At 39.2% G+C, this 25,779-nt stretch overlaps 2 protein-coding genes and 1 pseudogene across 2 annotated transcripts; 1 reads left to right on the top strand and 2 right to left on the bottom strand.

Annotated features, from left to right (window-relative positions):
- OR51Q2P (olfactory receptor family 51 subfamily Q member 2, pseudogene) lies at positions 419–1,517 on the top strand (annotated as a pseudogene).
- On the bottom strand, positions 7,634–8,587 carry OR51B9 (olfactory receptor family 51 subfamily B member 9). Its single transcript, NM_001388931.1, is given in 1 exon segment — positions 7,634–8,587. A coding segment is annotated over 1 exon segment (954 nt).
- A 5,790-nt stretch (positions 8,588–14,377) lies between these two features.
- On the bottom strand, positions 14,378–15,316 carry LOC485259 (olfactory receptor 51B6). Its single transcript, XM_038568164.1, has one exon. The coding sequence runs from the start codon at positions 15,314–15,316 to the stop codon at positions 14,378–14,380; it is 939 nt and encodes a 312-aa protein (XP_038424092.1).
- Positions 15,317–25,779: the final 10,463 nt, after the last annotated feature.

Raw genomic sequence — 25,779 nt, 5'->3', positions numbered from 1 at the left:
GCATTATCTTTTCCTACTCCTTTACCTCTGTTTGTTTCTCTCTTTATGGTTTGCCTGGCTCAAAAGAGTCAACTGGCATATTGGAATTGCTTTGCACATTTACTAGTCTTAGCCTCATCATTTTCTTCTAGCCTCATGGCATCCAAGGATGTCCTATAGTAATCTCTTCTCCATAGCCATACTTTCCAACAGCCATAAAGCCCCTCTATACCTTCCTGCTGCAAAGGCATAACTGCTTTCTGCACAAAGAAGCCTGTAGGTTAAAACCAATGAGATCTTCATGCTCTCATCACTCGTTGACAAGAGATGACAAGCTAGGACCTAAAACAAGCAAAACTGATAAAACATTTGTAAACTCATTTCCCAGCCAATTCCCTTCCCACAGGTCTTACTTGATGATCTATCAGAGTGATTTCCAGTAGTCAGAGAATATTTACTCAAATTCTTATGTTGTCTACTTTTCACAGATTTGACAAAGAACTCTAGTCTTGAGGCTGCCTCCTCCAGTCACGTTTTTAGTTACTAACTCCACTCAAGTCCCCTTTTGCTTCATCCTTAATGGCATCCCTGGCTTTGAGGTTTTCCATAACTGGATTTCCATCCCCTTTTGTTGTCTCTACACTGTCTCCATCATGGGCAATACCACCATCCTGGCGGTCATCAGGACAGAGCCCTCCCTACATGAGCCCATGTACTTGTTCCTCTCTATGTTGGCTGTAACAGCTCTGGGGCTCACCCTCACCACTTTGCCTACAGTCATGGGAGTCCTCTGGTTTGGGGCCTCAGAAATTAGCTTTGAGGCTTGTTTTGCCCAGTTCTTCTTCCTCCATGGATTCTCCTTTATAGAATCTTCTGTGTTGCTGGCCATGTCCTTTGATCGCTATGTGGCCTTCTGCCGTCCCCTGCATTATGTCTCCATCCTCACCAACCAAGTAATCAGAAGAATAGGGGTGGCCATCATTTGCCACTGTGTTCTGGCTGTTCCTCCCCCATTGCTCCTGCTGAAACGATTGCCCTTTTGTGGCTCCCACCAGCTTTCCCACTCCTACTGCCTCCATCAAGACATGATTTGCCGGGTGTGTGCTGACACCACTGTCAATAACTGGTATGGATTTGTTCTAGCTCTGGTCATTATTACACTGGACCCCCTGCTCATTGTGCTTTCCTATGTACTCATCCTGAGAAGTGTCTTGAGAATCAGCTCCCAGGTTGAAAGGCTTCGGGCACTCAATAACTGTCTATCCCATATTCTGGCTGTTTTGGTCCTCTATGTGCCCATGGTGGGATTGTCCATGACTCACCGCTTTGCCAAGCATGCCCCTCCAATTGTCATGTCATCATGGCCAGCATCTATCTATTAGCGCCTCCCGTGATGAACCCCATTATCTATAGTGTTAAAACAAAACAGATCCGTCGAGGCATTTTTCACCTCTTTTCTCATAGACAATTGCAATAGAGCATGGAGAAATGGGTTGTGGGTACTATTCCTTAAAGAAAGAACTTAGGAAACTTGAAAAGTTATGGTTTGGGTATCCAGTCATATATGAATCACAAAGCAGGAATGGGTGTTAAATACATTATTGTGCTCCCTGAATTGGTAATTTAAACTAAGCTGAACCATCTACCCATCATGTAGCTGTTCCATTTACAGGAGATTTTTGCATACCGAGTTCCTCCAAACTGTAATTCTCAACTGTATCATATGGATAGAAATGTCTGTGATTTGTCCTGTACAAAGGACCACCCTGACCTGCAAGTTTGCAGGCAGGCTAAAAATGTTATTTGTGAGACTTATGCTACATAAGTGACTTTAGGAGCCTGGTTTGTTGACATTATCTGACCTCCAGGGGAGAATTGGCCTTTCTGGTCTGGACACCAAAAGCTGTAAATCTTGCCTTATATCCCCTCTGGCTCCAGGCTGGGCTGGCCCCCAAGAATGGAATCTGGGAAGGGTCAAGCACATAGGGCCTAGGCTCCTTAAAAATGTGAAGACATGATAACATAGAAATGCAGCTCATTCAAAATTGCACGTAGGCAAACAAATGTTTAACTTCTGACTCTGTCATATGCCCTATAAATACAGCCTTCATGGGAATGGTCAGTTGGAAGTCTCACCTGAGAGGAGGATGCCCTGCCCAGGCCTCTCAACTGGGACTCCAGCTTGGCTGTCTCCACCCACCATCCCCAGCTAATAAGGTTGGATGTTGTAAGTACCCAGTCTGATATAACTCTGTCCTATTCTCCTTTACTGCTTACAATTGCCCTCATGTATGCACGGATTTCCCTTTTCTTCTTTCTTTTTCTATTAGATTTTTATAATATCAATAAAGTGGTTTCTCCCCACCCCCCCACCTTTAAAACTGAGAGTATGGCTGCCATGAATCTTTTGTTGAGAAATTAACTTCTTTTTGCTTGCATTTAACTTACTTAATTTTTTGACTCTTGATCTTATTTAGCCAATACCATTTTTATCTATCAGATAACATGAGGTCGTGGCTTCCCTGATTGTAACCATGGGTCTTCTGTCAGACATGTTTTTCACGGCTTCCTGCTTTATAATTTTTTGCCCTCTCTGGGTAAAAAGACTCTTTATAGGGCAGCCTGGGTGGCTCAGCGGCTTAGCACCACCTTCATTCAGCCCAGGCCATGATCCTGGGGACCTGGGATCAAGTCCCAACCCACACTGGGCTCCTTACATGGAGCCTGCTTCTCCCTCTGCTTATGTCTCTTCCTCTCTCTCTGTCTCTGTCTTTCTGTCTCTTATGAATAAATACAAATCTTTAAGAAAAAAAAAGACTCTATAATTCAATCCCATCTTCCTAGATCACATCATTTAGGAAGTGACAGTATAGTCAATGTTCCTTCTAGACTTTTGGTAAATTGGAATGAGTTATCTACATTTTTTTCTGGCCTTGTTGTTTTCATAAAAGAATTATGTGATTGGTCCTGGTCCCTAAAGGAAACAACTCAGCTAAGAACAAATTCTTGCCATTGAATGTGTTAGAAAAAGTAAATAGGATCTGACTTGAAAGCCAAGAACTTTCTCAGTATCTGTAATTTTTAATAAATTTGTCATCATTGTAATGCTTTATCCACTATTCTGGACATTCAATTTATGTACTGACGCAAATTCTAAGCCTCCCTCTGGAGGGTCACAGGAGCTGTGAGTGAACTGGGGGCTTCTCTGGGGGCAACAGGCCGAGTGAAGTTTGGGTTTATTGTGAAGTATAATCGGAAGAAGGGCAGTTTGCCTTGGTGAAGTAAACTTCGAGAAATCTCTGACTGCTTTCTAACTGCTGAGTGACTGAGAAGTGACTGATCTTTATCATGAAAGCAGAACATTTGCATAAAAGAATACATTTAAATGTATGTATTGTGCCACTGTCTCTATCCTCATTTACCAGCACATCAGAAATACTAGTTTTCCATTTTAACTTCAAAATCCGTAGAGGTTTTTTGTTTTTTGTTTTTTTTTTTTTTTCTAGTTTAATAATGAAATAACAAAAACTTGGTACACCTGTGTGGCTCAGTTGTTGAGCATCTGCCTTCAGCTCAGGGCATGATCCTAGGGTCCTGGGATTAAGTCCCACATCAGGCTCTCCATGGGGAACCTGCTTTTCCCTTTGCCTAGGTCTCTGCCTCTCTCTCTGTATCTCAAATAAATAAATAAATAAATAAATAAATAAATAAATAAAATTTAAAAAAATAACAAAAACTCAGGGTTTAAGTATGTATGGTAGAGCTTCTTTTCCATCTGAACCATAACAAGACCTGAGGGACAGTCCTCTGCCCCCTTTCTAGAGGCTGTCTCCTGGTTCATTCACTAAGGGGGCAGGTGGCAGTAGTTGCAATGTTGAGAGGGGAATGGTTGGAGAGCAGAAGGCTTGTGCCTGTGAGATAAGATTCCAAGTCTAGGGAGGGGCTGAACATATGAGCCTGTTGTCTCATGGCTCAGATAGTACCCCACCTCAGCCCTCTCAGTGTTGCATGTATGGGGACTCTTGCTTGGGGAGGGGGAGGGGTTAGTCACTGATGAAGAATGAAGAATGATTTTCTTGAACTTGGGTCCCAGGGGAACACCCTGACTTCCTTTCCCTCTTTAACATCCTGCCCACAAAGAGACTTCCCCTTGGGTTTCCTTTCTGACTCTCATTCCTGTCTCCCTGGCCCTCTCTCATTTGTTTTCTCCCCTTCCTTCACTCATTTTCCTTCCCATCTATTTCACTGACCTTATCTTCCCATCTATTCCACTGACGAAGCCTCCCCCTGAGGCTTGTTCTGTCTTCTCTGCTTACTTTTTCTCATCTTGCCCACTGAGGCTCACCTCTAAGCCACTTAGTCCCCAGGACAAATCCGGATAAGCAATGCATGTCCCCCATGTGCCCTTGCAACACAACTGTCCTGCACACAGCTGATTGCCTGCCTTCTCCATGGGTGCTCAACAGTTGCTAAGTCCTCCTCTAACTGGCATTTGGCAGTGTTTCAAAGCCTGTGGTTCCCAGTGCTGGTGGTGAGGCTGGCCCCCACTCTGGCCACATTCAGACTCACATCCCCAGAGAAGCAGACAGAGGTCCTCCAAGAATGGTTAGGGACATAAACTTTATCCTGCCTTCAAGCCAGTAGATACTGAACATCTAAGACATTATAGAGAATGTCAATTGAAGTGGAGGTTACATCTGGACCATAATCTTTGACCTCAAAGGTTATATCTAAAGATTTTAAAAACCATTACCGTATAATGTAAATGTATCAGTTTATGTTGAATACAATTGAGCACATTTTACTGTAGTGCTAAGCCTCACTAGGGCCTTAATGTGCTTGGAATGGTGTGAAGCTAGTCAGTCACAGCCAGAGCCCTGTCAGGCCACAAGGTGACCTGTAACTCACTTATGTTTTAACGTATGAGTATGCTTTATGGAAGGACTTCTTTGGAGATACTAAAACCATATCCATTGCTGCGTATAAAGGAGAAGATGGTTGCTGACAAGCAGAGCAGAATATTGAGTTGTTATTCTCTCTTTATCTAAATGCCTCTCTTCACAGTATTTTCTACCACGTGCTTGATCTTACCCTTCTTTATCCTCTGAGGAGGGGTAAGATAATGTTGAAAACTTATTGCTGAGCTGGAACCAGCTGGCACAGTTTTGTGTTTGGCATCACCATACACTCTAATCCCATGGTTTCCATAGCTGGCAAACACCAATGTTACTCTGATAACACTCCTCTTAAGGCACAGAACCTGTTGCTCAGTGACCACCAGTTCCTCAGTTACCTAGATACCTCCATGGACTGTTGATATATAATAAAGACATTATTTTCAGTTCTGGCCTAGTTCCTGGCCCTAGTGATCTAAATGTCTACAGAACTCCTTACCAGACAAAAAAGAAATGTTCTTTGGCAGATGCAATAAATAACCACTGGAATTCAAGGTCATTACTAAAAAAACACAATTGGTGTTATTGAGAGTCCTTTATTTATCCCACATTGAATGGGTTGCTATGGTAAGGAGGCAAAGAACCAGACAAAGCTTGAGCAACCCTCTCATAGACTCCTCTTCTGTATCTTTTTCTTTTTCCTCTTTCTCTCCTTGGTTATCCTACAGCTCTTAGGAAAATGTGGAGACCACAATGATTGAAAATCATTCACTAAAAAAAAATCAACATTTCATATAACTCCATTAAAAAGAAAATTCACCAATGGAAACTTAGGGAAGTTGACAAAGATGTCCTATGAGGTTGGCTTCAGTGTACACAGAATATATACCCAGGAAGGAACAGGCCGACTTCAAACATAGGAGACTTTGGTTATTCACTTTGGGGAGTCTCCTGTCACACAGTGTTGGGCAAAAACTTAGAGGAATACCCCAAAGTCAGAGACTTTGATCTCCATCTCTACCTCTACACTCTATATAAAAATGCAGAATTAGGAGAAATAGACACAGGAACATCATCCACTCTTAGTTTATTATTTGATTTAATAAACATTTTCCTTTTTAATTATTTTTTGCATTTTCAAAATGTTTTATTTAAATTCAATTTTTAACATATAGTATAACACCCAGTGCTCATATCATCATGTGTCCTCCTTAATGCCCATCATCCAGTCACGCTATCCTCCCATTCACCTACCCTTCTGCAACCCTATGTTTGTTTCCCAGAGTTTGGGGTCTCTCATGGTTTGTCTTCCTCTCTAATTTTCCCCAATCAGTTCCCCTCATTTCCCATATGGTCCCTTTCATTATTTTAAAGAACATTTTCTTAAACTCCTGCTTCACTCAACCAAAGCATTATTCTTGAAGCTGGTACACAGTGGATTTCATAGTCCAGTAGGGGAGGAGCAGAGAGAGAGACACAAAAGAAGAAATTTTAAGTGTGACAAGTGCTTCTAAACAGAAAGTTGTGCCAATCCTTGGGCATGACAGATACATGATACATTACATAGCTTGTAAACTGCACCAGAGCATTTGCCAAGGTCCCACATTTGCATATTTGGCTTGCCTCCATATTACCCAAAATTCCAATGATTCTGTAAAGTTCTTCTCCTTTGATGATTAAGGGCAAGGGAAGGTGCAAGAGGTCAGAAATTCATTTATATTTAGCCCTGATTTCATCAATCGTTAGGGAAATAATCTTCCTCTGGGTGGCCTCCACAAGGCTGTTGAACTCTGGTAAATTTATTCCTTCCTCTTTCTATATTAAATCTATAGCTACCCTTACTGTCACCTTTGAGAATGGGATCTTATCTGAATCCCTCCTCACCTGCTATATGGATTAAACTTATCCTTACAGCCTGCCCTGAAACCGTTTTCTCCAGGCCAGGCTTTTTTCTGCCCCTAACACATGTGTCTCTTTCTTTTTCTTTCTTTCCCCATAATTACACACACATAATCTACCCTTTGTTACCTCTGTTCTACACACCTGATAAATATACACCAAGTTCCAAATGTGTCCAGTTCTGATCTGAATTAATTTCCTTTCAGGCTCTGATTATTTATAGTTTCTGACTAGCACCCTTTTATCAAGATCATCATAACAAACTCCTTCCTCTGGACAAGGAATTGATTCACTTCTTGATTTCAATTCACTTCACTACGTAAAAATTGAGCATTAATATATTACATGTACAGTTGTCTTGCATGCATACTGTGCTCAATAGCCATCATTTGGAAATTAGCTCAGAAAGACTGTTTCAATGATGACAAGGTTCTAGAAAATGGAGCTGGGTGCACATAGGGACACAACAGATAAAAGTTAATGGTTGCAAGGATGTCCAGTCCACATGAAAACACAACCAAGACTGGAATCTGTTAAACTTGTTGGACCATGCCACAGAATTCAGAATCACATCAGAGCTGTTATTAGTAAAATTAATGCATTTAGTACAAAATGAATATCAATTGAGTACATTCTAAGAACCTTGCACTATGTTTTGTGCCTTACTATGACTTATTACATTTCATCCTTATGAGGAAAAAGAAAGGGGGGGATGGCAGAAAAAAAGCAGCTGTATCTGTAAGACTTTTTTTCTGACATTTGCCCATTTATTTTAACGTGTTTCTTAGAAATCTGTGCCAGTCAAGTTATCATTCTGTTTATAACTTCTTAGTCATTTTCCAGATAGGAGAAAGTAAATGTCATGTTCTTGGTGGGGACAGAGAAAATAATTGGAGTATACTACCGCGAATCTGCTTAGTTTTAATACTATAGATAATAGGGTTCATGAAAGGGGGGAAAAGGAAGTAGATGTAGCTCATTATGATGTGTACTAGATGGGGAACATTCTTCCCAAATCGGTGGATGAATGTCAAACCAAAAACAGTGACATAGAAGACCAAGATGCAGCAGATGTGGGAGACACAAGTGTTGAGGGCCTTGGACCTCTCTTCTTCAGAGGCAATGCTCATCACAGTCTGGAGTATCAAAATATAGGAGCAAAATATTATCAAGCAGTCCATTAGGACCATAGAAAATACCACCACAACAGGATACAGGCGATTGAAGGTGATGTCAGCACAGGCTAATTTGATTACATCCTGGTGAAGACAGAATGCATGAAAGAGGACATGGGATCTGCAATAGGAAAACCAGTAGAGAGGCAATATTGGAGGCAAGATGAGAACAAATCCCCTCATGAAAACTCCCACTCCAATCTTTAACACTTGGATGTTGGTGATAATGGAAGTATATCTCAGTGGGTTGCGGATGGCAATAAACCGATCATAGGCCATGGCAAGCAAAATTCCAGACTCTATCATAGAGAGGCTGTGGATGAAGTAGGCTTGGAGAAAGCAGATGCCATGGCTGACTTCCCTGTGATTTATCCACATCACACACAGCACAGTAGGCATTGTAACTAGGGTCATCCCTAGGTCTGTGGTTGCCAGCAGGGCTAAGAAATAGTACATGGGTTCATGGAGGTTATGGTCAACCCTGATGAGAAATAGGAGAATGCCATTGCCAAGAAGTATAGAGATATAGACGACAGATAATGGGATGGAGATCCAGTGGTGTGCTTTTTCCAGGCCCACGAAGCCAGTCAGCAGAAAGGGTGTAGCACTGGTATTGAGTTCCATAATAGGCATTTTCATAGAGTAAGTCTTCTCTTAAGGAAAGACCATGCACAGGTCCATAGGTCTTCAGAAATGCTCCTTTAGTAGCTTCTACTTTTTTTATTTCCTGTAGTTCTTTTCTAAACTGTGATGACGTCAGAGAAATAAAGTGGTCATTCTTAGGAAAGCCTTAGAGATAGGAGAAAAAAGAAAGAAAGAAAGAAAGAAAGAAAGAAAGAAAGAAAGAAAGAAAGAAAGAAAAAAAAAGGAAAGAAAGAAAGAAAGAAAGAAAGAAAGAAAGAAAGAAAGAAAAGAAAAGAAAAGAAAAAAAAGAAAAGAAAAGAAAAGAAAAGAAAAAAGAAAAAGATCAACAACTGCAAATCATTGTTTAATATATGTGCCAGGGAATGTACTAGGCAAGGTGGATTTAATTGTGAGTTTATGAGATAGAGCTGATTCTTGTCCTTATAAAACATAAAATGTGAAAAAAAAGAAAATATTTGAGATTACACTATTAAGATTAAAAAAAGGATGACATATCTAGGGTCTGGGGGAGGGTAGAAAGGGGGAATGAGAAAAAGGGGGGAGTACTTTAGTAAGTGCAGTCCAGCCTGATGGCAGCCTGCAGCCTTAGGCTTCATGCGGGGGTGGGGGCGAGGCAAACTTTTCCCTGGTAGAGCAAAGAGAAGCAGATTGTGCAAACCAAAACTAAAAACAAACAAACCAAACACCCTCCCCACAAACAAACAATCCAAAGCCAAAAAAGAAACTGTTTTGATAGGGATGGGTCTGAGTTGCCCATCCTCACATGTCTAACCCAGGCTATTTCCTAGGTCATGCTGAGATCCAGAGGAGTATGGGAACCAAATAGGGAGGGAGAGACAGAGTTAGAGAGCATAACTGCTTCCTATTTTACAATAGACATGGTGGGATGTGCCAGTGTGCCCTATTTTTAAATAGAATGCCCAGAAACATCTTAATTACCCTATTTTTTGATAACTGTTACTGAACATGATAAAGAGGCCCCCACAAGGTCCAGATGCCAGGAAGCAGCAGAGTTGTTCTCTTCCTGTATCACATTAGACAAGGGTAATTTCAGAAATGGTGATCTCTTAGTAGTATCTGTGAAAAAAATAAGCCTTAACGTGTCCTTTTCCATGTTCACACTCAAAGACTGAGAACCTGTGCTTGACTCTAGCAAAGTAATGAGCATCCTTTGTGGAGCTGGCTGTTACTGATGTGTGTGTGTGTGTCTTGAGAGGTCCAGGGGTTGGACGAACAGTTAATTGATAATTAGGATCGTATATTCAATGATACAGTTTGATGATGTTGAAATAAACTTTCTAGGCCTGAGATGGAACTGCTTCTACCCAGGGTGCCACATTAGCAAACTGAAACTTACACAACTTTCATGTCCCTGTCAATGTTCCACTTGACCAGAAACACAGTATATCCATCCATCAGCCAAACCCCCAAAACAAAGTCAACTCTGGGCCTTCTCACCCAGACAAGATTGACTATGTGGCTTCAGACAATAAGGTGTTTCTATTGTCTCTTCCTTATTCTTTGTTCTTTATTCTTTATCCTGTAAAAACTTTCTGGCTTGCACCCCATATTGCAGTTCTCCAAAACTGCATGTCCGCTTCATGAAGTGTTAAATATATTTGTTTGCATTGGGGTGCCTGTGTGGCTCAGTCAGTTAAGCGTCTCACTTTGGCTCAGGTCATGGCTCAGTGCTCTGGGATTTAGCCCCACATCAGGTTCCCTGCTCCTAGTGGGGAGTCTGTTTCTCTCTCTTCCTCTCCTTCTGCCTCTCCCCCTGTTCATGCTATCACACTCTTCCTCTCAAATAAATAAATAAAATATTTTAAAAAATATATTTGTGTCAACTAAATGGTCTTCTTTAATCATGATTTAACACTGCAAAGACTTATAATTCTACAACTCTACAACCTTATCACCTTAAAAAAATATATCCATCAACTCACAGAGGTGTTCATTCCTGGGGAGTCCTTAAGATCTTGTATTGATGAAAAACTGTTTTCCCAATCTAATCATTCTATTCCAGAAACTTAGAGGCTTCAAGAAGACACTCTGGTTCTCTCTTTTCTTCTGTGTGTTCTCATGGAGGAACACCACCCAAACATTCAAGTAACACATTTTACATTTGCCTTTCCTTGGGATCCTTCTCTCTTTTGTTTCCAGCCTTTGTTCCCCATATTCCTGTCTGCCTTGTACCCTTTATTCTTATCTTCTGCATTCCCAGCATCATCTCTGCTGACTGATTAGATGATTTATATTATGCTACCTGTTCTGATACATGGCATCCAGTAGATGTAATGTAATCATCAAATACTCACTATACACCTCTACATTTGCTGAGGTGTATACATTTCCAAAGCCACAAACTGATCATCTTACCTATAGATGCAATAAATTCCTGACTTTCTTACCAGTGAATACTGGCTGTGAATGCCTTTCTACTCAAAGCATCCAGCTTTCTTTCCTTGGGTAGCATCCCTTGCTGGTTAAAATGGTGACCACGTTCCCCTACCCATACCACCCCATCACCAGATTCACTATTACTCCCTATCTGTGGGAGTTTAAGATCCTCAAAATCTACAGTGTCTATACCTCAATATGGAAGAGAGTGAACAAAGAAGATCTACTTTGCCTTTAGTTACAGAATATGTACACTTATTTCCTAACAGATAAGAGGCTCTCTTCTGGGAATATGAAGCAATTTAAAGCAGAGTGTGTAATGTCTGCCTCTGCTTTGATCTGAGACTGGCTTCCTTGGCAAGTTTTTCTTTCTCTTAGTCTATATCCTTGATCATTATAGTGCCTCCCCTCCTCAACCTGATTTAAGCTCTGTGGGAATAAATACTTGGTGGCACACACAGGGTTTAAGAGAAAGTTGGTACAAACAGCTGGAGAGCACAAAAATAGCTAATCCATCCCAAACCTCTGAATCATTCTAGAGCTATCTGCCTCTATTACCACAAATGTTCTGCTTTTTTCTTCCAAAATATATCTGCCTAGTAAGGAAGGGAAAGGCATATTTTGGCTTTTCCTTATTCCAAAAATCTGCAAGAAAAGATTGTTTGGGAGTCCAGCTTTTTTTTTTTTTTTTTGAGGGTGGGTTCCTTAGCATATTCCTATGCCTCATCACCTCTTGACTGACATATTGCTGCCTTTCTCCATAAGTTTCATTAAACCAACTCTCTATACTCTATCCTGTCCTGCCATATCCTGTAATCTATACTAAGCCTTCTAGGACATGATACATTGGAGTTTCTTACTGACCTGTTCATGAGTCTTTTGTTCATCGGTGCCATAGATGTGACCCTGGAAACCTGACTCTGGCCAAGGTCTTGGTTTCTACACCATCTCTTTTGGTTGTATCCAGAAGCCAAGCTTCAAGTAGCATTTGTTTCAGAAGGTCCTCCCCAAGGCCCTTTTCTGCCTCCTCCCTCCTTTGTTCTCCCAGCCTTGGGAATTTGGAGCTTTGGAACAGTGATGCCCCAAGGTCTAGAGCTATATCTTGGTTTGGGCATTAGTCTTGCCACCAGGAAGGTGATTAATTTTAAGCATCAGATATTGATAGGAAAGAAAAGTTAGGGAGGGTGGACTTTTGCTCCCCCCCCCCTTTTTTTTTTGAGAACTCCCAGGACTTTGCCTTTACATTGAAGCATATGTGGATATAAGGATCAGAACAAGGCATTAAATTGGTCTATCAGGAAAGTTTCCCCACCCTAACTCCCTTGACCCAAGTGTTCAGCTGAGACCACTGTAATCTCAGAGCTCTGTTTCAGAGGACTCATCTCCATCTAACTTCCCAGTCCTTTATTTCTTAAGAGCTCTTTCTCTGACCTTTCCATACCATCTCTGCAAGGTAGGGAAGGAGAGAAAGAGAAAAGAGAAATTTTGGAGGTGTCAAATGCACCCATTTGAAGACCTTCTAAAATATATTGTTATCCTAATGTCCTTTATATTCATCTACAATGGCAGGTCCCAGGATCACTGGGTCTAGAGAGAAAGTTAAGAAAGATTTCCTTTGATGGAGTTAAATCCCTCTGAATTGATTCCCAAGAGCACAAGGAAAGGATGCATTCTGAAATAAAGAGTTAGGAGTTTATATTTTTGAGGGTGTTACATGAAAATTCAATTTAGGATGCCCAAATATTTGAAGGTATTACAGGACACAATAATAGAGACATTCAGAGGACATGTAGATTCAGAAACATAATCAGAAGGACCAAGAGACACACAGAGACACTGGTCACTTTTTAAGTTTTATTCATTTTGATCAAAAATTTGTATTTTATTAAAGATTACCCATATGGTAGTTTCTGTAATACAGTAGAAGGTAAGACTCATCATCCTCCTGGAGCACATTGTCTAGAAACTACAAAAGGAGATAGACAAATGTCATGCAGATAGATACACAGCTGACTTGAATAAAATAAACGAATGAATAAACAAATAAACAATAGTCCAGTGAGCTCATCTGCTAAGGGTTATTTATAAGCCTGGAAGTTGCTCTAAAGGTCTAGTTTCATGTTTGTTTCTCCATAGTACTCATTAATCTCAAAGAGTTCTGGGAAATTCTCACTTTCTTATGAACAAGACTAGGTGCAGGAGTCAGAAACCATTTTGAATGCCATCATGACAGAGCCCAGAAACAAGCTCCATCTATATGAAGGAAAGTGACTAGTCACTGGGTGGCCCCTTGTGTAATCCTAGCATTTCACACTGGATCTTCTGTTCATAAAAATATCTTCTCTGATTCACATTAAAACCTGTAACCTGGGTCATGTGTACTGCTCTTTAATTGGTCATAGGACTTTATGTGAACTCCTCTGTATGTCTAGAAAATGAACAAAATCAACTTTGATAGCTATTTCGAGCCAGAAAAATGTCATTTTTTTCTTCTAGTCACAACCATTGTCTCTATCCTCTCCCTTTCTCTCCACTCACACATATGACCAACTCTTTGTCAGCTGGTATTTTTCACATCCCAGGAACCCCCATCTAGCCTTATCTGGGGTGTACTGCCAAGCTGGAACTTTAATGCCACTTCACTATTTGAAAATACATATCTCTGATTCCCTGTATCTAGGACTAACTCATTAAGACATTAAGATTTAGGAGTTATATCACTGTTATTATACGTTTTACATATATTTACATATTTACATATAATGTATTAAAATAATATTTAATAAATGTTTATCAAACATTTAACTTTGTAGACTTAGACACACTTTCTGTAGAGTTGTCATATTGAGCTGATGATAGAATAAGGATCATTTTTTTTCACTTAGTGCAATTTTACAGAAATGGCAGTTATACTATTTCCATATTAGCAAAAAAAAAAAAAATGAATGTTTGAGATTTAGAGTGTCATTGCTAGGTACGTCAGAGCCAGGACATGTAGAACAAATGAAGAAACAACAGGCTTTTACTCAAACAGTCAGAGACCCAAACTGTAGATCGAAGAATCATATATTAGGTGCTTTAGGCTCACCAAATAGGGTGAGTGACCTAAAAAAAGAGTATCTCAAGTGTCTCAGTTGGACACTTGAGATATATGCTTAGTGTTATATTTATATATGTGTGTGTGTGTATATATATGTGTATATATATATATTATGATATATAATGCCATGCACAATCCAGCAATAAATATGCTGTGTAATATGATGTTCTAAATATCAGAGAGAGGTAGATTTCGACTGACATGTCTTTCTCTAGCTACTCCTACTGATAAAGCTGTCAGTTTCCCCAGGTTCCCTGAGTTATTTCTTGGAGAGCAATGGGTCAAAGTTATGCTCTAGAATTAGGCAGAGAGAATAAACGAACTATACCACTCTGGATCTGCTTGGTTTTAATGCTATAGATAACAGGGTTCATAAAAGGGGGGAAGAGGAAGTAGATATAGCTCATTGTGATGTGGACCACATGAGGAGCATGTTTTCCAAATCTATGAATAAATGTCAGACCAACTACAGTGACATAGAAGACCAAGATACAACAGATGTGAGAGACACAGGTGTTGAGGGCCTTGGCTCTTTCTTCTCCAGAAGCAATGCCCATGACAGTCTTGAGGATCAAAATGTAGGAGAAAAAGATGATGAGAAAGTCCAACAAGACCATTGCAAATACAACCACAACTGGATAGAGTCGATTGAAGGTGATGTCAGCACAGGCTAACTTAATGACATCTTGGTGTAGACAAAAAGCATGAGAAAGTACATGGGAATGACAGTAGGGAAACCAGTGAAGGCGAATAATTATTGGCATAATTGACAGACCAGCCCTTGTCAATACCCCTATCCCAATCTTCATTACCTTGGTATTGGTAAGGATGGAAGTATATCTCAAGGGGTTGCGGATGGCAATGAAACGGTCATAGGCCATGGCAAGCAAAACACCAGATTCCACAATAGAAAGAGTATGGATAAAATAGGCCTGAGAGAAACAGACCTGATGGCCAATCTCTCTGTGATTTAACCATAGGACACCCAGAACTGTGGGCATTGTGGTCAAAGTCACTCCAAGGTCTGTGGCTGCCAACATAGCTAAAAAATAGTACATGGGCTCATGAAGGCTATGATCATCTTTGATAAGAAAGAGAAGGGTGCCATTACCAAGAATAATGGAGACATAAACCACCAATAATGGGATGGAAATCCAGTGGTGTGCCTTCTCCATGCCTGGGAAGCCAGTAAGCAGAAATGGGGAAACAGTAGTGTTGAGCCACATGGCAGGCCTTGCAAAGAGGAAAATACTCCTTTCAGGGATGCAGTAGAAGCTCTGGTTCTGTAGAAGTTACCCCTGAATGTGCTACCTGTTCATAAGATGTTTATCAGTCTTGACTTCCAGTGATAGCAAGGATGATAATTTAGTCATTCTTTTGAGATTCCTAAGTAATGGGAGAATAGAATGTATAAAGAACTCTACATATAATTCAGGGTTATTGGACAACATACTGGCGATACAGCGATGTAGGAGAATAGCCTTAGCTGATGTCTTTATAAATTATATAATCAAGAAAATAAAGACAAAAATGAAAGAAGAAATCCATATATTTGAATAGTGTTGGAACTTACAGCATGTTTCTCATGGAGCTCCTTATCTTGACTTGCGATATTGAGGGTGGATGGAAAGTTTCCCCAGAATGTATGAAACCTAAAAGATAGTAGAAAATTAGTTCCAGGTAGTGTTGGAAGTGCAAATATGAACATCTGATGGCAAAAGAAAAAAAAATATATATATAAGTAAACAAAAATCAATCAATAAAATAGACTTAATTGATTTGAGGGAATGACTAATACTAGTTGCAAAAAATGAAGCTTTAGAGACCTTTGAGAGGCTACAAAAGTGATACAAGTTAATTAATTATATGTATCTATCTCCAAAACACATAGACCTCAAAATCTATGTTGCCTAGCATCATAATCCCTTAGTTATTGATGTCATGTGTCTCAATGAATTCAAAATTTCACAGTATTGATAAAAAAAATGAGCAAAAAAAACGATTTTATGATAAGTACTTGAGAGCACTATTTGTTAACAGCATAAATTACTGTCAGTATATCACCTATTTGGAGATACAGACATAGATATTGCTTATGTAGGCAAGATCAAGGAGGATATTAAAAGTTATGGAATCTGATGATATTTAACAAAACTGAGAAGGCTCTGTGACATTAGAATTTCAGATATTCCCTCTTGTGGCAGCCAAAGTCTGGGAGTAAAGAAAGCTTGCCTTGTGGCATCATGGAGAGACAATGAAGACCATCTTTTATTTGGTTGATATGGACTAAATATCTCCCATGCTTTGAAAAGGACATCTTTCTGTGAATTTAATATATGAGTCATAGAACACCTTTTTGCCATGAAAAAAGGTCTATGAGATTACTGGACTTTAATCCTCAGAAGAATTTGATTGATGTTCCAGCTGTGCTTTGTATTGTACTTTGTAACAATAATTATATCAGGGAAGTCCTTTCATCCTGGACTTTGATTTCGTTATCTATCAATTTCTATGTTGCCCAGTGACGCTCTTGACACAGGATGTGAGAAGGGAATGAAATCGCCAATGGGGAAGTGCTTTGCAAGGGGTAAATTATTCTTCACTTCTGAAGCTTTGGTATTATTATTGAGAAGAGCCTTCTTCCCATGCTCTCTTTCTCATGGCTATGCACCATGGTTATTCATTCTGAGAAATGTGTCAATTTTTTTTATGAAGCCTGGGGAACAGATACAAGATGCTGGGTGTTTTGAGGAGGCTGGATTTGACTGTACCTGAAAGTATTAAACTAGGGTTTACCTGAGCAGTGGATAAAAGATAGTATGTGTGGGCAGAGAGAGAGAGGAGAGGAGAGTGGTGAGTGAGTGTGGAGACTTTCGAAGATAGCTAAAGACATCAAGCCTGGAGCACTGAGGCTAGAGTATGTTAAGGGAAAAGCAACTCTCTTCATATGGGTTAAAGGAGGAATAGCTGACTCCTGCCTGTGAGTGAAAGGTTTGGGAAATACTTGGCTCGTGCAGGGTTAAAGAAGCAGGTGTGGGAGCACCAGACAGAAAATACAGAGTCAAAAAGCCAATTTAAAGAAAAAATAATAGCTGAGCCTTCATTTTGTGTCAGAACTCTAGGACACTACATGGGTCTCTTTTTTGTGTGTGTAGAAACCTAATAGTAGCCTATTTTTCCCATTTTACAGAGTCAGGTTGATTATATGTCCAAGGTGATACAGTAAGCAAATGACAGAGTCCTTTTTATACACTTTGGATTAGAAAGACCCCAGGAGTGGTGAAATCTTTGTAGTATTTTGGAATACAACCAAGCTTACTGCCTCTTTTTTTCTGTTTTCATATTGAGAATCTGAACATTTTTACTTGATTTACTCAGAGCTATTTTTGTTGGACATGAAATTATCTGTAAATTTCAAGAGTTTAAAAATCCTAGAATTTTAAAATCTTGTCCCTGCAGCCACTGATGATCTCCCTGAATCTTAGAGTGGACTTGAGTTTTAATTAATGAGAAGTTAATTACCAAAGTCTCAAACCCTGCTACAAAAACTGTGTGCTCTGTATAGACACCCTAGGTATCCTGCTCAGACTTTTATCTTCCCTCACCTTCTCTTAGGCTCTTTTCCTGACAATTCCTCTATCCTGCTTCCATTTAAAAACATATATCCTAACCTCTGTTATCCTTCTTTTCTAGATAGTTCAAATTTATAGTCCATTCTCTGTTTACTCTATTGCAGGGCTTCCTATGGCTCTATTCTCAATACATAGTTCTTAGCAGAATGCCTTGCACATGATTCATGTTCTTTTCTGAATGATTGGTCTGCGTATACATATAAATTGATTTTCTGACCATCTTAGATGCCTGAGTTTTTTAAAAAAGATTTTATCTATTTATTCATGAGAGACACACAGAGAGAGGCAGAGATATAGGCAGGGGACAAGCAGGCTCCCCACAGGGTGCCTGATGCAGGACTTGATCCCAGGACCCCGGGGTCACAACCTGAACCAAAGACAGATGCTCAACCACCGAACCACCCAGGTGCTCCTTATATGCTTGATTTTAAGCAAGTTCTCAAATCATCAAAGCATATAGATTGATTGGTACTCAGTGGGTGATTGATTCTGAACACACCTGGAAACACCCTGAGGGCTGTTATAAGGGATATGGAGAGAAAAACTCTACCCTATCTTCAATTCAGGGAGTTGAATACCTATTGTACCCTGTGTCCTTTTCCAGGTGCTGAAGACACACAGCTATGCAAACCTAAAACAAAGGTGCACACACAGCCCCCACTCCATCCAAGACTAATTTGGACCGATTTATCAGTCTTGGATGATGGTGACTATTCTCCAGGAAGTGTTTATACCTCTCATAATTACAGAGCTACCCCTTCTCACTCTTTTGGAAGACATTCTATCTTTGTCATTGATCTGGGCTTCTAGGGGGGAAAAGACCATGCAGGAAATCACAGTGTTAGGCTGGAGGCCAGAGAGGCCATAGGTACAGACATGGGGAGAGCAAGAATGAGAAATGCATAATTCATCCCTGATTCTACACCCATCACCCGGTTTGTTGCCATAAGTCTTCTTTGTCTCCTGTGTTCCAGAATCTGTCCATGGCCTTATTTTATATATCTGAGAAGGTAATCCTTAAAGAAATGTTGGAGGGTCTTAAAAACCCATGACTATTCTCCACATACTCAACAGAGAATGCTATCATTTTCTTTTGCCAAGAAATCAGATCCCTATTTCCTACTCTCTCTGCCCTCTTACCTGCAGTGAGGCATTGGAGAGAAGATTCATTACATATCCTCACTAACCTGAATTTTGTTTCCCTTTCATTCTTCATTCCGTAGTTGTAAATCTGGAGTCCTTGGCCTTATCAACGACTTAGTCATAATGCCACTCTTTTCATAGACTGCACAGAATCTTGGCAAGTAAGAGCATTTATTTCAGAAACTCGTCTCCAGGGTCTTTTCCTGATTTAGGTCACTCATTGTCCCTTCCTCTCTGTATCCCTCCATCCCTTTGTTCCTCCCTCCTTCCATCTTTTCTATCTTTATTTGAACCCTTGACTTTGGAGATCTGAGGTTTGAACAGCAATCCCTAAGGTCTCCGTCTGTTAAAAAAAAAAAAAAAGTGTTGGGGGGGTGCTTTAGTAAAATCTCCGTTGCTAGGAGAGTGATTACTTGTTTATACCTATTGGTATATGGAAGGAAAAGTAGACCATATAGGACTGTGGACTAAAACAGAGTTCTTCAGAAAGCATTTTCCCCAGTTGTCTGTGGGAACTCCTCATCATTGTTCGTAAAATGAGGAACGTGTACAAGTTAGAGGAGAGCAGGACATCACTTTGGTGCAGTAAGAGTTCTCCCCATCCCATTGCCTTTCTGCTAGTCTTGAGGTCTGGCTAAAGTCAATGAGAGCCCAGATGCCTATCTCGGAGAAGGAAGCTCCCTTTCCTCCTCAGCCCCTGATTTCTTTTCCCTCCTCTATATCTTCCATCTTCACGTTCTCCATAAGAAGACAGAGCAAGGATGGCAGTTACTTTTAATCAAATTATAAGTGAGCTATGGAGGACAGAAATTGTAATGCCAATTATCTGGAAACCAAGAGTCTTACTCTCTTTTCCCATAGAGAAATGACAACATATTATACGTGTGATTAAAAGCATGAATGTTAGAACTTGAGTACTTGGTTTATACCGTGACTGGTTCTTGCTGTGTTACTCTGCCACTTTTGAGGACTTAACCTCATTGTACTTGTGTGTTCCTTATCTCTAAAATGCATGTAATCATAATCACCATCGCATAAAGTTCTTTTAAGTTTTAAATATAAATAATTTAGAATAGTCTCGACATAAACACTTGTCAATGTTAGCTATCATTACCTTGGTCATGATAAATCACACTCATTTTAATTACTTATATTTTGGACTCTTTTCTGCCACTGAATATTGAAATATTTGAGAAATGAACTCTGTCTTTTATAATTTTATGGCATATCGATATCCAAATGATTAAACTATAGAATCAATGTCATATTTCCCAGTTTCTTTTTCTTTTTCTTTTTCTTTTTTTTTTTTTTTTTTGTTTATTTTTTTTATTGGATTTTGATTTGCCAACATATAGTATAACACCCAGGGCTCATCCCGTTCAGTGCCCCTCACCCAGTCCCCCAAACCTCTGCCCACCTCCCCTTCTACTACCCTTTGTTCGTTTCCCAAAGTTAGGAGTCTCTCATGTTTTGTCACCCTCACTGATATTTCCCACTCATTTCTCTCCTTTCCTCTTTAATTCCTTTCACAATTTTTTATATTCCCTGAGTGAATGAAATCATATAATGTTTGTCCTTCTCCGATTGACTTACTTCACTCAGCATAATACCCTCCAGTTCCATCCACGTTGTAGCATGGTGGGTATTTGTCGTTTCCTATGGCTGAGGAATTGTATACATTGTATACATAATGTATGTATATGTATCCATTGTATACATAAACCACATCTTCTTTATCCATTCATCTTTCGATGGACACCGAGGCTCCTTCCACAGTTTGGCTATTGTGGACATTGCTGCTATACACATTGGGGTGCAGGTGTCCTGCCGTTTCACTGCATCTGTATCTTTGGGGTAAATCCCCAGTAGTGCAATTTCTGGGTCATAGGGTTGCTCTATTTTTAACTCTTTGAGGAACCTCTAGAGTGGAGGTTCTTACTGTTTCAAACTCCACAGTTTTTCAGAGTGGCTGTACCAGTTCACATTCCCACCAACAGTGCAAGAGGGCTCTCCTTTCTCCACATCCTCTCCAACATTTGTTGTTTCCTGTCTTGTTAATTTTCCCCATTCTTACTGGTGTGAGGTGGTATCTCATTGTGGTTTTGATTTGTATTTCCCTGATGGCAAGTGATGCAGAACATTTTCTCATGTGCTTGTTGGCCATGTCTATGTCTTCCTCTGTGAAGTTTCTGTTCATGTCTTTTGCCCATTCCATGATTGGATTGTTTGTTTCTTTGCTGTTGAGTTGAATAAGTTCTTTACAGATCTTGGATACTAGCCCTTTATCTGATATGTCATTTGTAAATGTCTTCTCCCATTCTGTAGGTTCTTTTAGTTTTGTTGCCTGTTTCTTTTGCTGTGCAGAAGCTTTTAATTTTTTAATTTTTATTATTTGTATTTTATTTTTATTTTTTTTAATTTATTTTTATTTTTTATAATTTTTATTTTTATGTTTTTATTTTTTTATTTTTTTTTAAATTTTTATTTATTTTTATGATAGTCACAGAGAGAGAGAGAGAGGCAGAGACATAGGCAGAGGGAGAAGCAGGCTCCATGCACCGGAAGCCGGACGTGGGATTCGATCCTGGGTCTCCGGGATTGTGCCCTGGGCCAAAGGCAGGCGCCAAACCGCTGCGCCACCCAGGGATCCCCTATAATTTTTATTTATTTATATTTTTTTCAGAAGCTTTTTATATTGATTCAGTCCCAATAATTCATATTTGTTTTTGTTTCCCTTGCCTTCATAGATGTATCTTGCAAGAAGTTGCTGTGGCTAAGTTCAAAAAGGGTGTTGCCTGTGTTCTCCTCTAGGATTTTGATGGATTCTTGTATCACATTTAGATATTTCATCCATTTTGAGTTTATTTTTGTGTATGGTGTAAGAGAATGGTCTAGTGTCATTCTTCTGCACGTGGCTGTTCAATTTTCCCAGCACCATTTATTGAAGAGACTGTCCTTTTTCCAGTGGATAGTCTTTCCTACTTTGTCAAATATTTGTTGACCCTAGAGTTGAGGGCCCATTTCTGGGTTCTCTATTCTGTTCCACTGATCTATGTGTCTGTTTTTGTACCAGTACCACACCCCACACTGTCTTGATGATCACAGCTTTGTAGTACAACTTGAAATCCAGCAATTTAATGTTGCTGGCTCTGTTTTTTGTTTTGTTTTGTTTTGTTTTTGTTTTCTTTCTCAATGGCTATTCTTTCCCCTGGCTATTTGGGGTCTTTTCTGATTCCACACAAATCTTAAGATTATTTGTTTCAACTCTCTGAAGAAAGTCCATGATATTTTGATAGGGATTGTATTGAATGTGTAAATTTCCCTGGGTAGCATTGACATTTTTGCAATATTAATTCTTTCCATCCATGAGCATGGAATATTTTTCCATCTCTTTGTGTCTTCCTCAATTTCTTTCAAAAGTGTTCTGTAGTTTCTAGGGTATAGATACTTTAGCTCTTTCATTAGGTTTATTCCTAGGTATCTTATGTTTTTAGGTGCAATTGTAAATGGGATTGATTTCTTAATTTCTCTTTTCTGCATTCCCCAGTTTCTGCTTCTGATGTCACAAGCAATTTACGGATGTATCTCTGATGAAGAGTAATTTTCATTTCCAGATCAAAACCACTAACTCATGAACACCATGTTACTTAGCAAAAAATTTTCAGATATCTACTATATTAGGTTTTAGTCATGGATGCATATAATAGAGGATATACAAATAAACACACAGATATATATTTTTTCAATAAGCAAATGATGAGATTCAATAGAATTTAATTCCAGATTAATTAAATTTATTCAATCATTTTATTATTGATACAATAAGGAAGAAATAACTGTATTGGGAAGTTGTATTATAGATAAACCTAAACTGACAATCAAGAAATACTCAATGAGCATTTTTAAGTAAAAAACTTATTGATGTAAATTTACATAAAGAAATGTATCCAAATTATAAAAGTTCAGCTCAATGAATTTGTTGCAAAAGAAATTCACCATTGTAATTACCACCTAGAAATAGAAACAGAACTTTAGCCCTTTTGTGCCCCTGTCCAGTCCAGCTTCTGGATGAATTTTACCCATTTGTGACTTTTATATAAGTGGAATAATACTCCGTACTCTCTTTGTGTTTGGCATCTATGCTCAGCATTAAGTTGTGAGAAATATCCATGGGTTTGCATGTAGCAATATATATAGTATTCCTTTGTATGAATAAACCCCATATTTACTTTTCCAGTCTGTATAGTCAGTAATAGTTGGAGCTATTTTAAATAATGCTACTCTGATCATGCTGGTCCATTTTTAATTGATCATTGTGTGCACAGACATGAATTTCTGTTGGATTGAATCATAGGAATATAATTCCTTAGAAAGATATGTGTTCATCAATGATAGTAGTAGTAGTAGTCTTATATCAAATATAAGTATAGTGTGTATCTTTGTTAGTCTACAGCTGACTTTTTACTTCTTTTAATAACTTTTTCACAAAATAAGTTATTTTTAATGCAAATTTATTTATGGTTTTTGTTTGTGTGTGATATATAAGAAAACTTAAATCCCAAATCAGTGAATAAAAAACACTCTGTCATTTTACAATAGCTTTGTTTTAACTTAACCATAGATTGAATTTTTTCTATGGTAGGAAGTTGGGATCAAGAACCATTTTGGAGGATGCCCAGGTGGCTCAGTGGTTGAGCATCTGCCTTTGGCTCAGGGTGTGATCCTGGAGTCCCAGGTTTGAGACCCACATCAGGCTCTCTGCATGGAACCTGCTTCCCCCTCTGTTTGTGTTTCTACCTCTATCTCTCATTCTGTGTCTCTCATGAATAAATAAATAAAATCTTAAAAAAAAGAACCATTTTGGTGTCCAGATTAATTTTGTGCCTTTCATTAGCCTACATTCTGTTCTGATCCCAGAATGACCCATAGTTTGATGTACCTTCTTATATGCTTTCACATAGTCATAGCATGATTTTGTTGCCAGGAACGGTCATGATACCATTTTATTCCCTACAGTAGCTCTCTATTCAGAACATTTATATTCTTGTGGAGCAATGAAATTTATACTTTCACAAATGGTTGATATCTGATTAACTGAGTATGTTCCTGTCACTGGGTGAGTTCTCCAGAAATAGATACGAAGACCAAGTTTGGGGTGAAAGTTGTTTATTAGAGGTTAGGCTTTTGAAAGAAAGGAGGAAACAGGATTTGGCAAAGGAAGAAGTCAAACTGAGATACAGGCTGACAACACAGCAGAAAGCTCTGGAGCAGGTCTTTATTACCCAACAGTATTACACGTTGGTGGAGTTGAAATGACCAGACTTTTAAGATCTCTCCTCGCTTAGTCACCTAAGATGGAAGGTCATGACCTTGAGCAATGGCGCTCTACAGCCAAGAGAGACCCTGTATAGGCTGAGAGTTGGAGGCTGTCTGCTGACCCCACTTTCAGAGGTGGGCAGCAAGTCTTTCCTTGAAGGGAATCTGGCCCTCAGATCAACACATCTACAACAAATTCCTTATTGATATCCTGTGTCTGGAGGCTATTTTCTAAGAGTTTTCAGATTTATTTCTCCTAATCTAATCAGTTTCCTATAACTCCTAGACCAATGGACAATTGGAGCATATTATCTAGATATTAAAGGAATATCTCCAGGATTTCACTAGCTCCCAGCAGCACATGTGGTTTCCTAAGTTGTATGGGAGTATATATTTAGAGTGTTTCAATACAAGTTCAATAAACTAGCAAACAAAACACACATTATATTTTAAGGATGTTTGTTTTCTTAACTTTTCATTCTGAAAGAATTATAGATTCATGGGATCCCTGGGTGGTGCAGCGGTTTGGCACCTGCCTTTGGCCCAGGGCGCGATCCGGGAGACCCTGGATCGAATCCCATGTCGGGGTCCCGGTGCATGGAGCCTGCTTCTCCCTCTGCCTGTGTCTCTGCCTCTCTCTCTCTCTCTCTCTCTGTGACTATCATAAATAAATAAAAATTAAAAAAAAAGAATTATAGATTCATAAGAAGTTGCAAAATATATATAGGAAGATTCTATGGACCTTTTCTCCAGTTTTCTCCAGTGGTAACATCTAGCGTAACTATAGTGTGATACCAAACCAGCAAATTGACATTGGTATGACCACAGAGATTACTTAAATATCACCAGTTTTACATGCACTCTTTTGTATGTATATACATGTAGCTTTGTGCAATTGCATCCTGTACAGATTCTTATAAATATGACAATGACCAAAATACAAAACTGATCCATCTCCACAAGGCTACCTAATGATACTCCTTTATAAACATACTCCCCTCTCTTCCTTTCTCCTTCCCTCAGTCTTAACCTTTGGCAGCTACTTATCTGTGCTCCATGTCTAAAATTTTGTTATTTCAAGAAAGTTACATAAGTAGAATTATTGGCTAGCTGGATGACTGGGTGGCTTCCTTCCTTCCTTCCTTCCTTCCTTCCTTCCTTCCTTCCTTCCTTCCTTCTTTCCTTCCTTTTCTTCTGTCCTTCCTTCTTTCATTTCATCCTTCCCTCTTTTTTCTTATTTCTTTCCTCAGCAAAATTCTCTTAAAAGTATCCAAAGTATCCAGTTGCATATATCAATAATTTATTTCTTTTCTTCGCTGAGCAGCAAGTCATTGTATGGATTTACTAATTTGTTTAAGCATTTGCTGACCGGAGAACACTTAGGTTGTTTGCAGTTTTAGGCAATTATTTTTAAAAGCTTCTATAAACATTTGTGTACAAGTTTTAGTGTAAACATATCTTTTCATTGTTCTGAGATAAAAGCCCAAAAGTACAATGTGAGGTGATAAGGCAAGTACATGGTTAGTTGTATAAGAAACTGACAAAAGAATTTGCCAGAGTGGCTGGACCACCTTTTATTCCTACCGTTAATGTAAGAA

Source organism: Canis lupus, chromosome 21 (assembly GCF_011100685.1).
Source record: "Canis lupus familiaris isolate Mischka breed German Shepherd chromosome 21, alternate assembly UU_Cfam_GSD_1.0, whole genome shotgun sequence".
Classification (NCBI taxonomy): Eukaryota; Metazoa; Chordata; class Mammalia; order Carnivora; family Canidae; genus Canis; species Canis lupus.
Note: the sequence above shows the minus strand (reverse complement) of the source record. Positions and strands in the feature narration are given on the sequence as shown.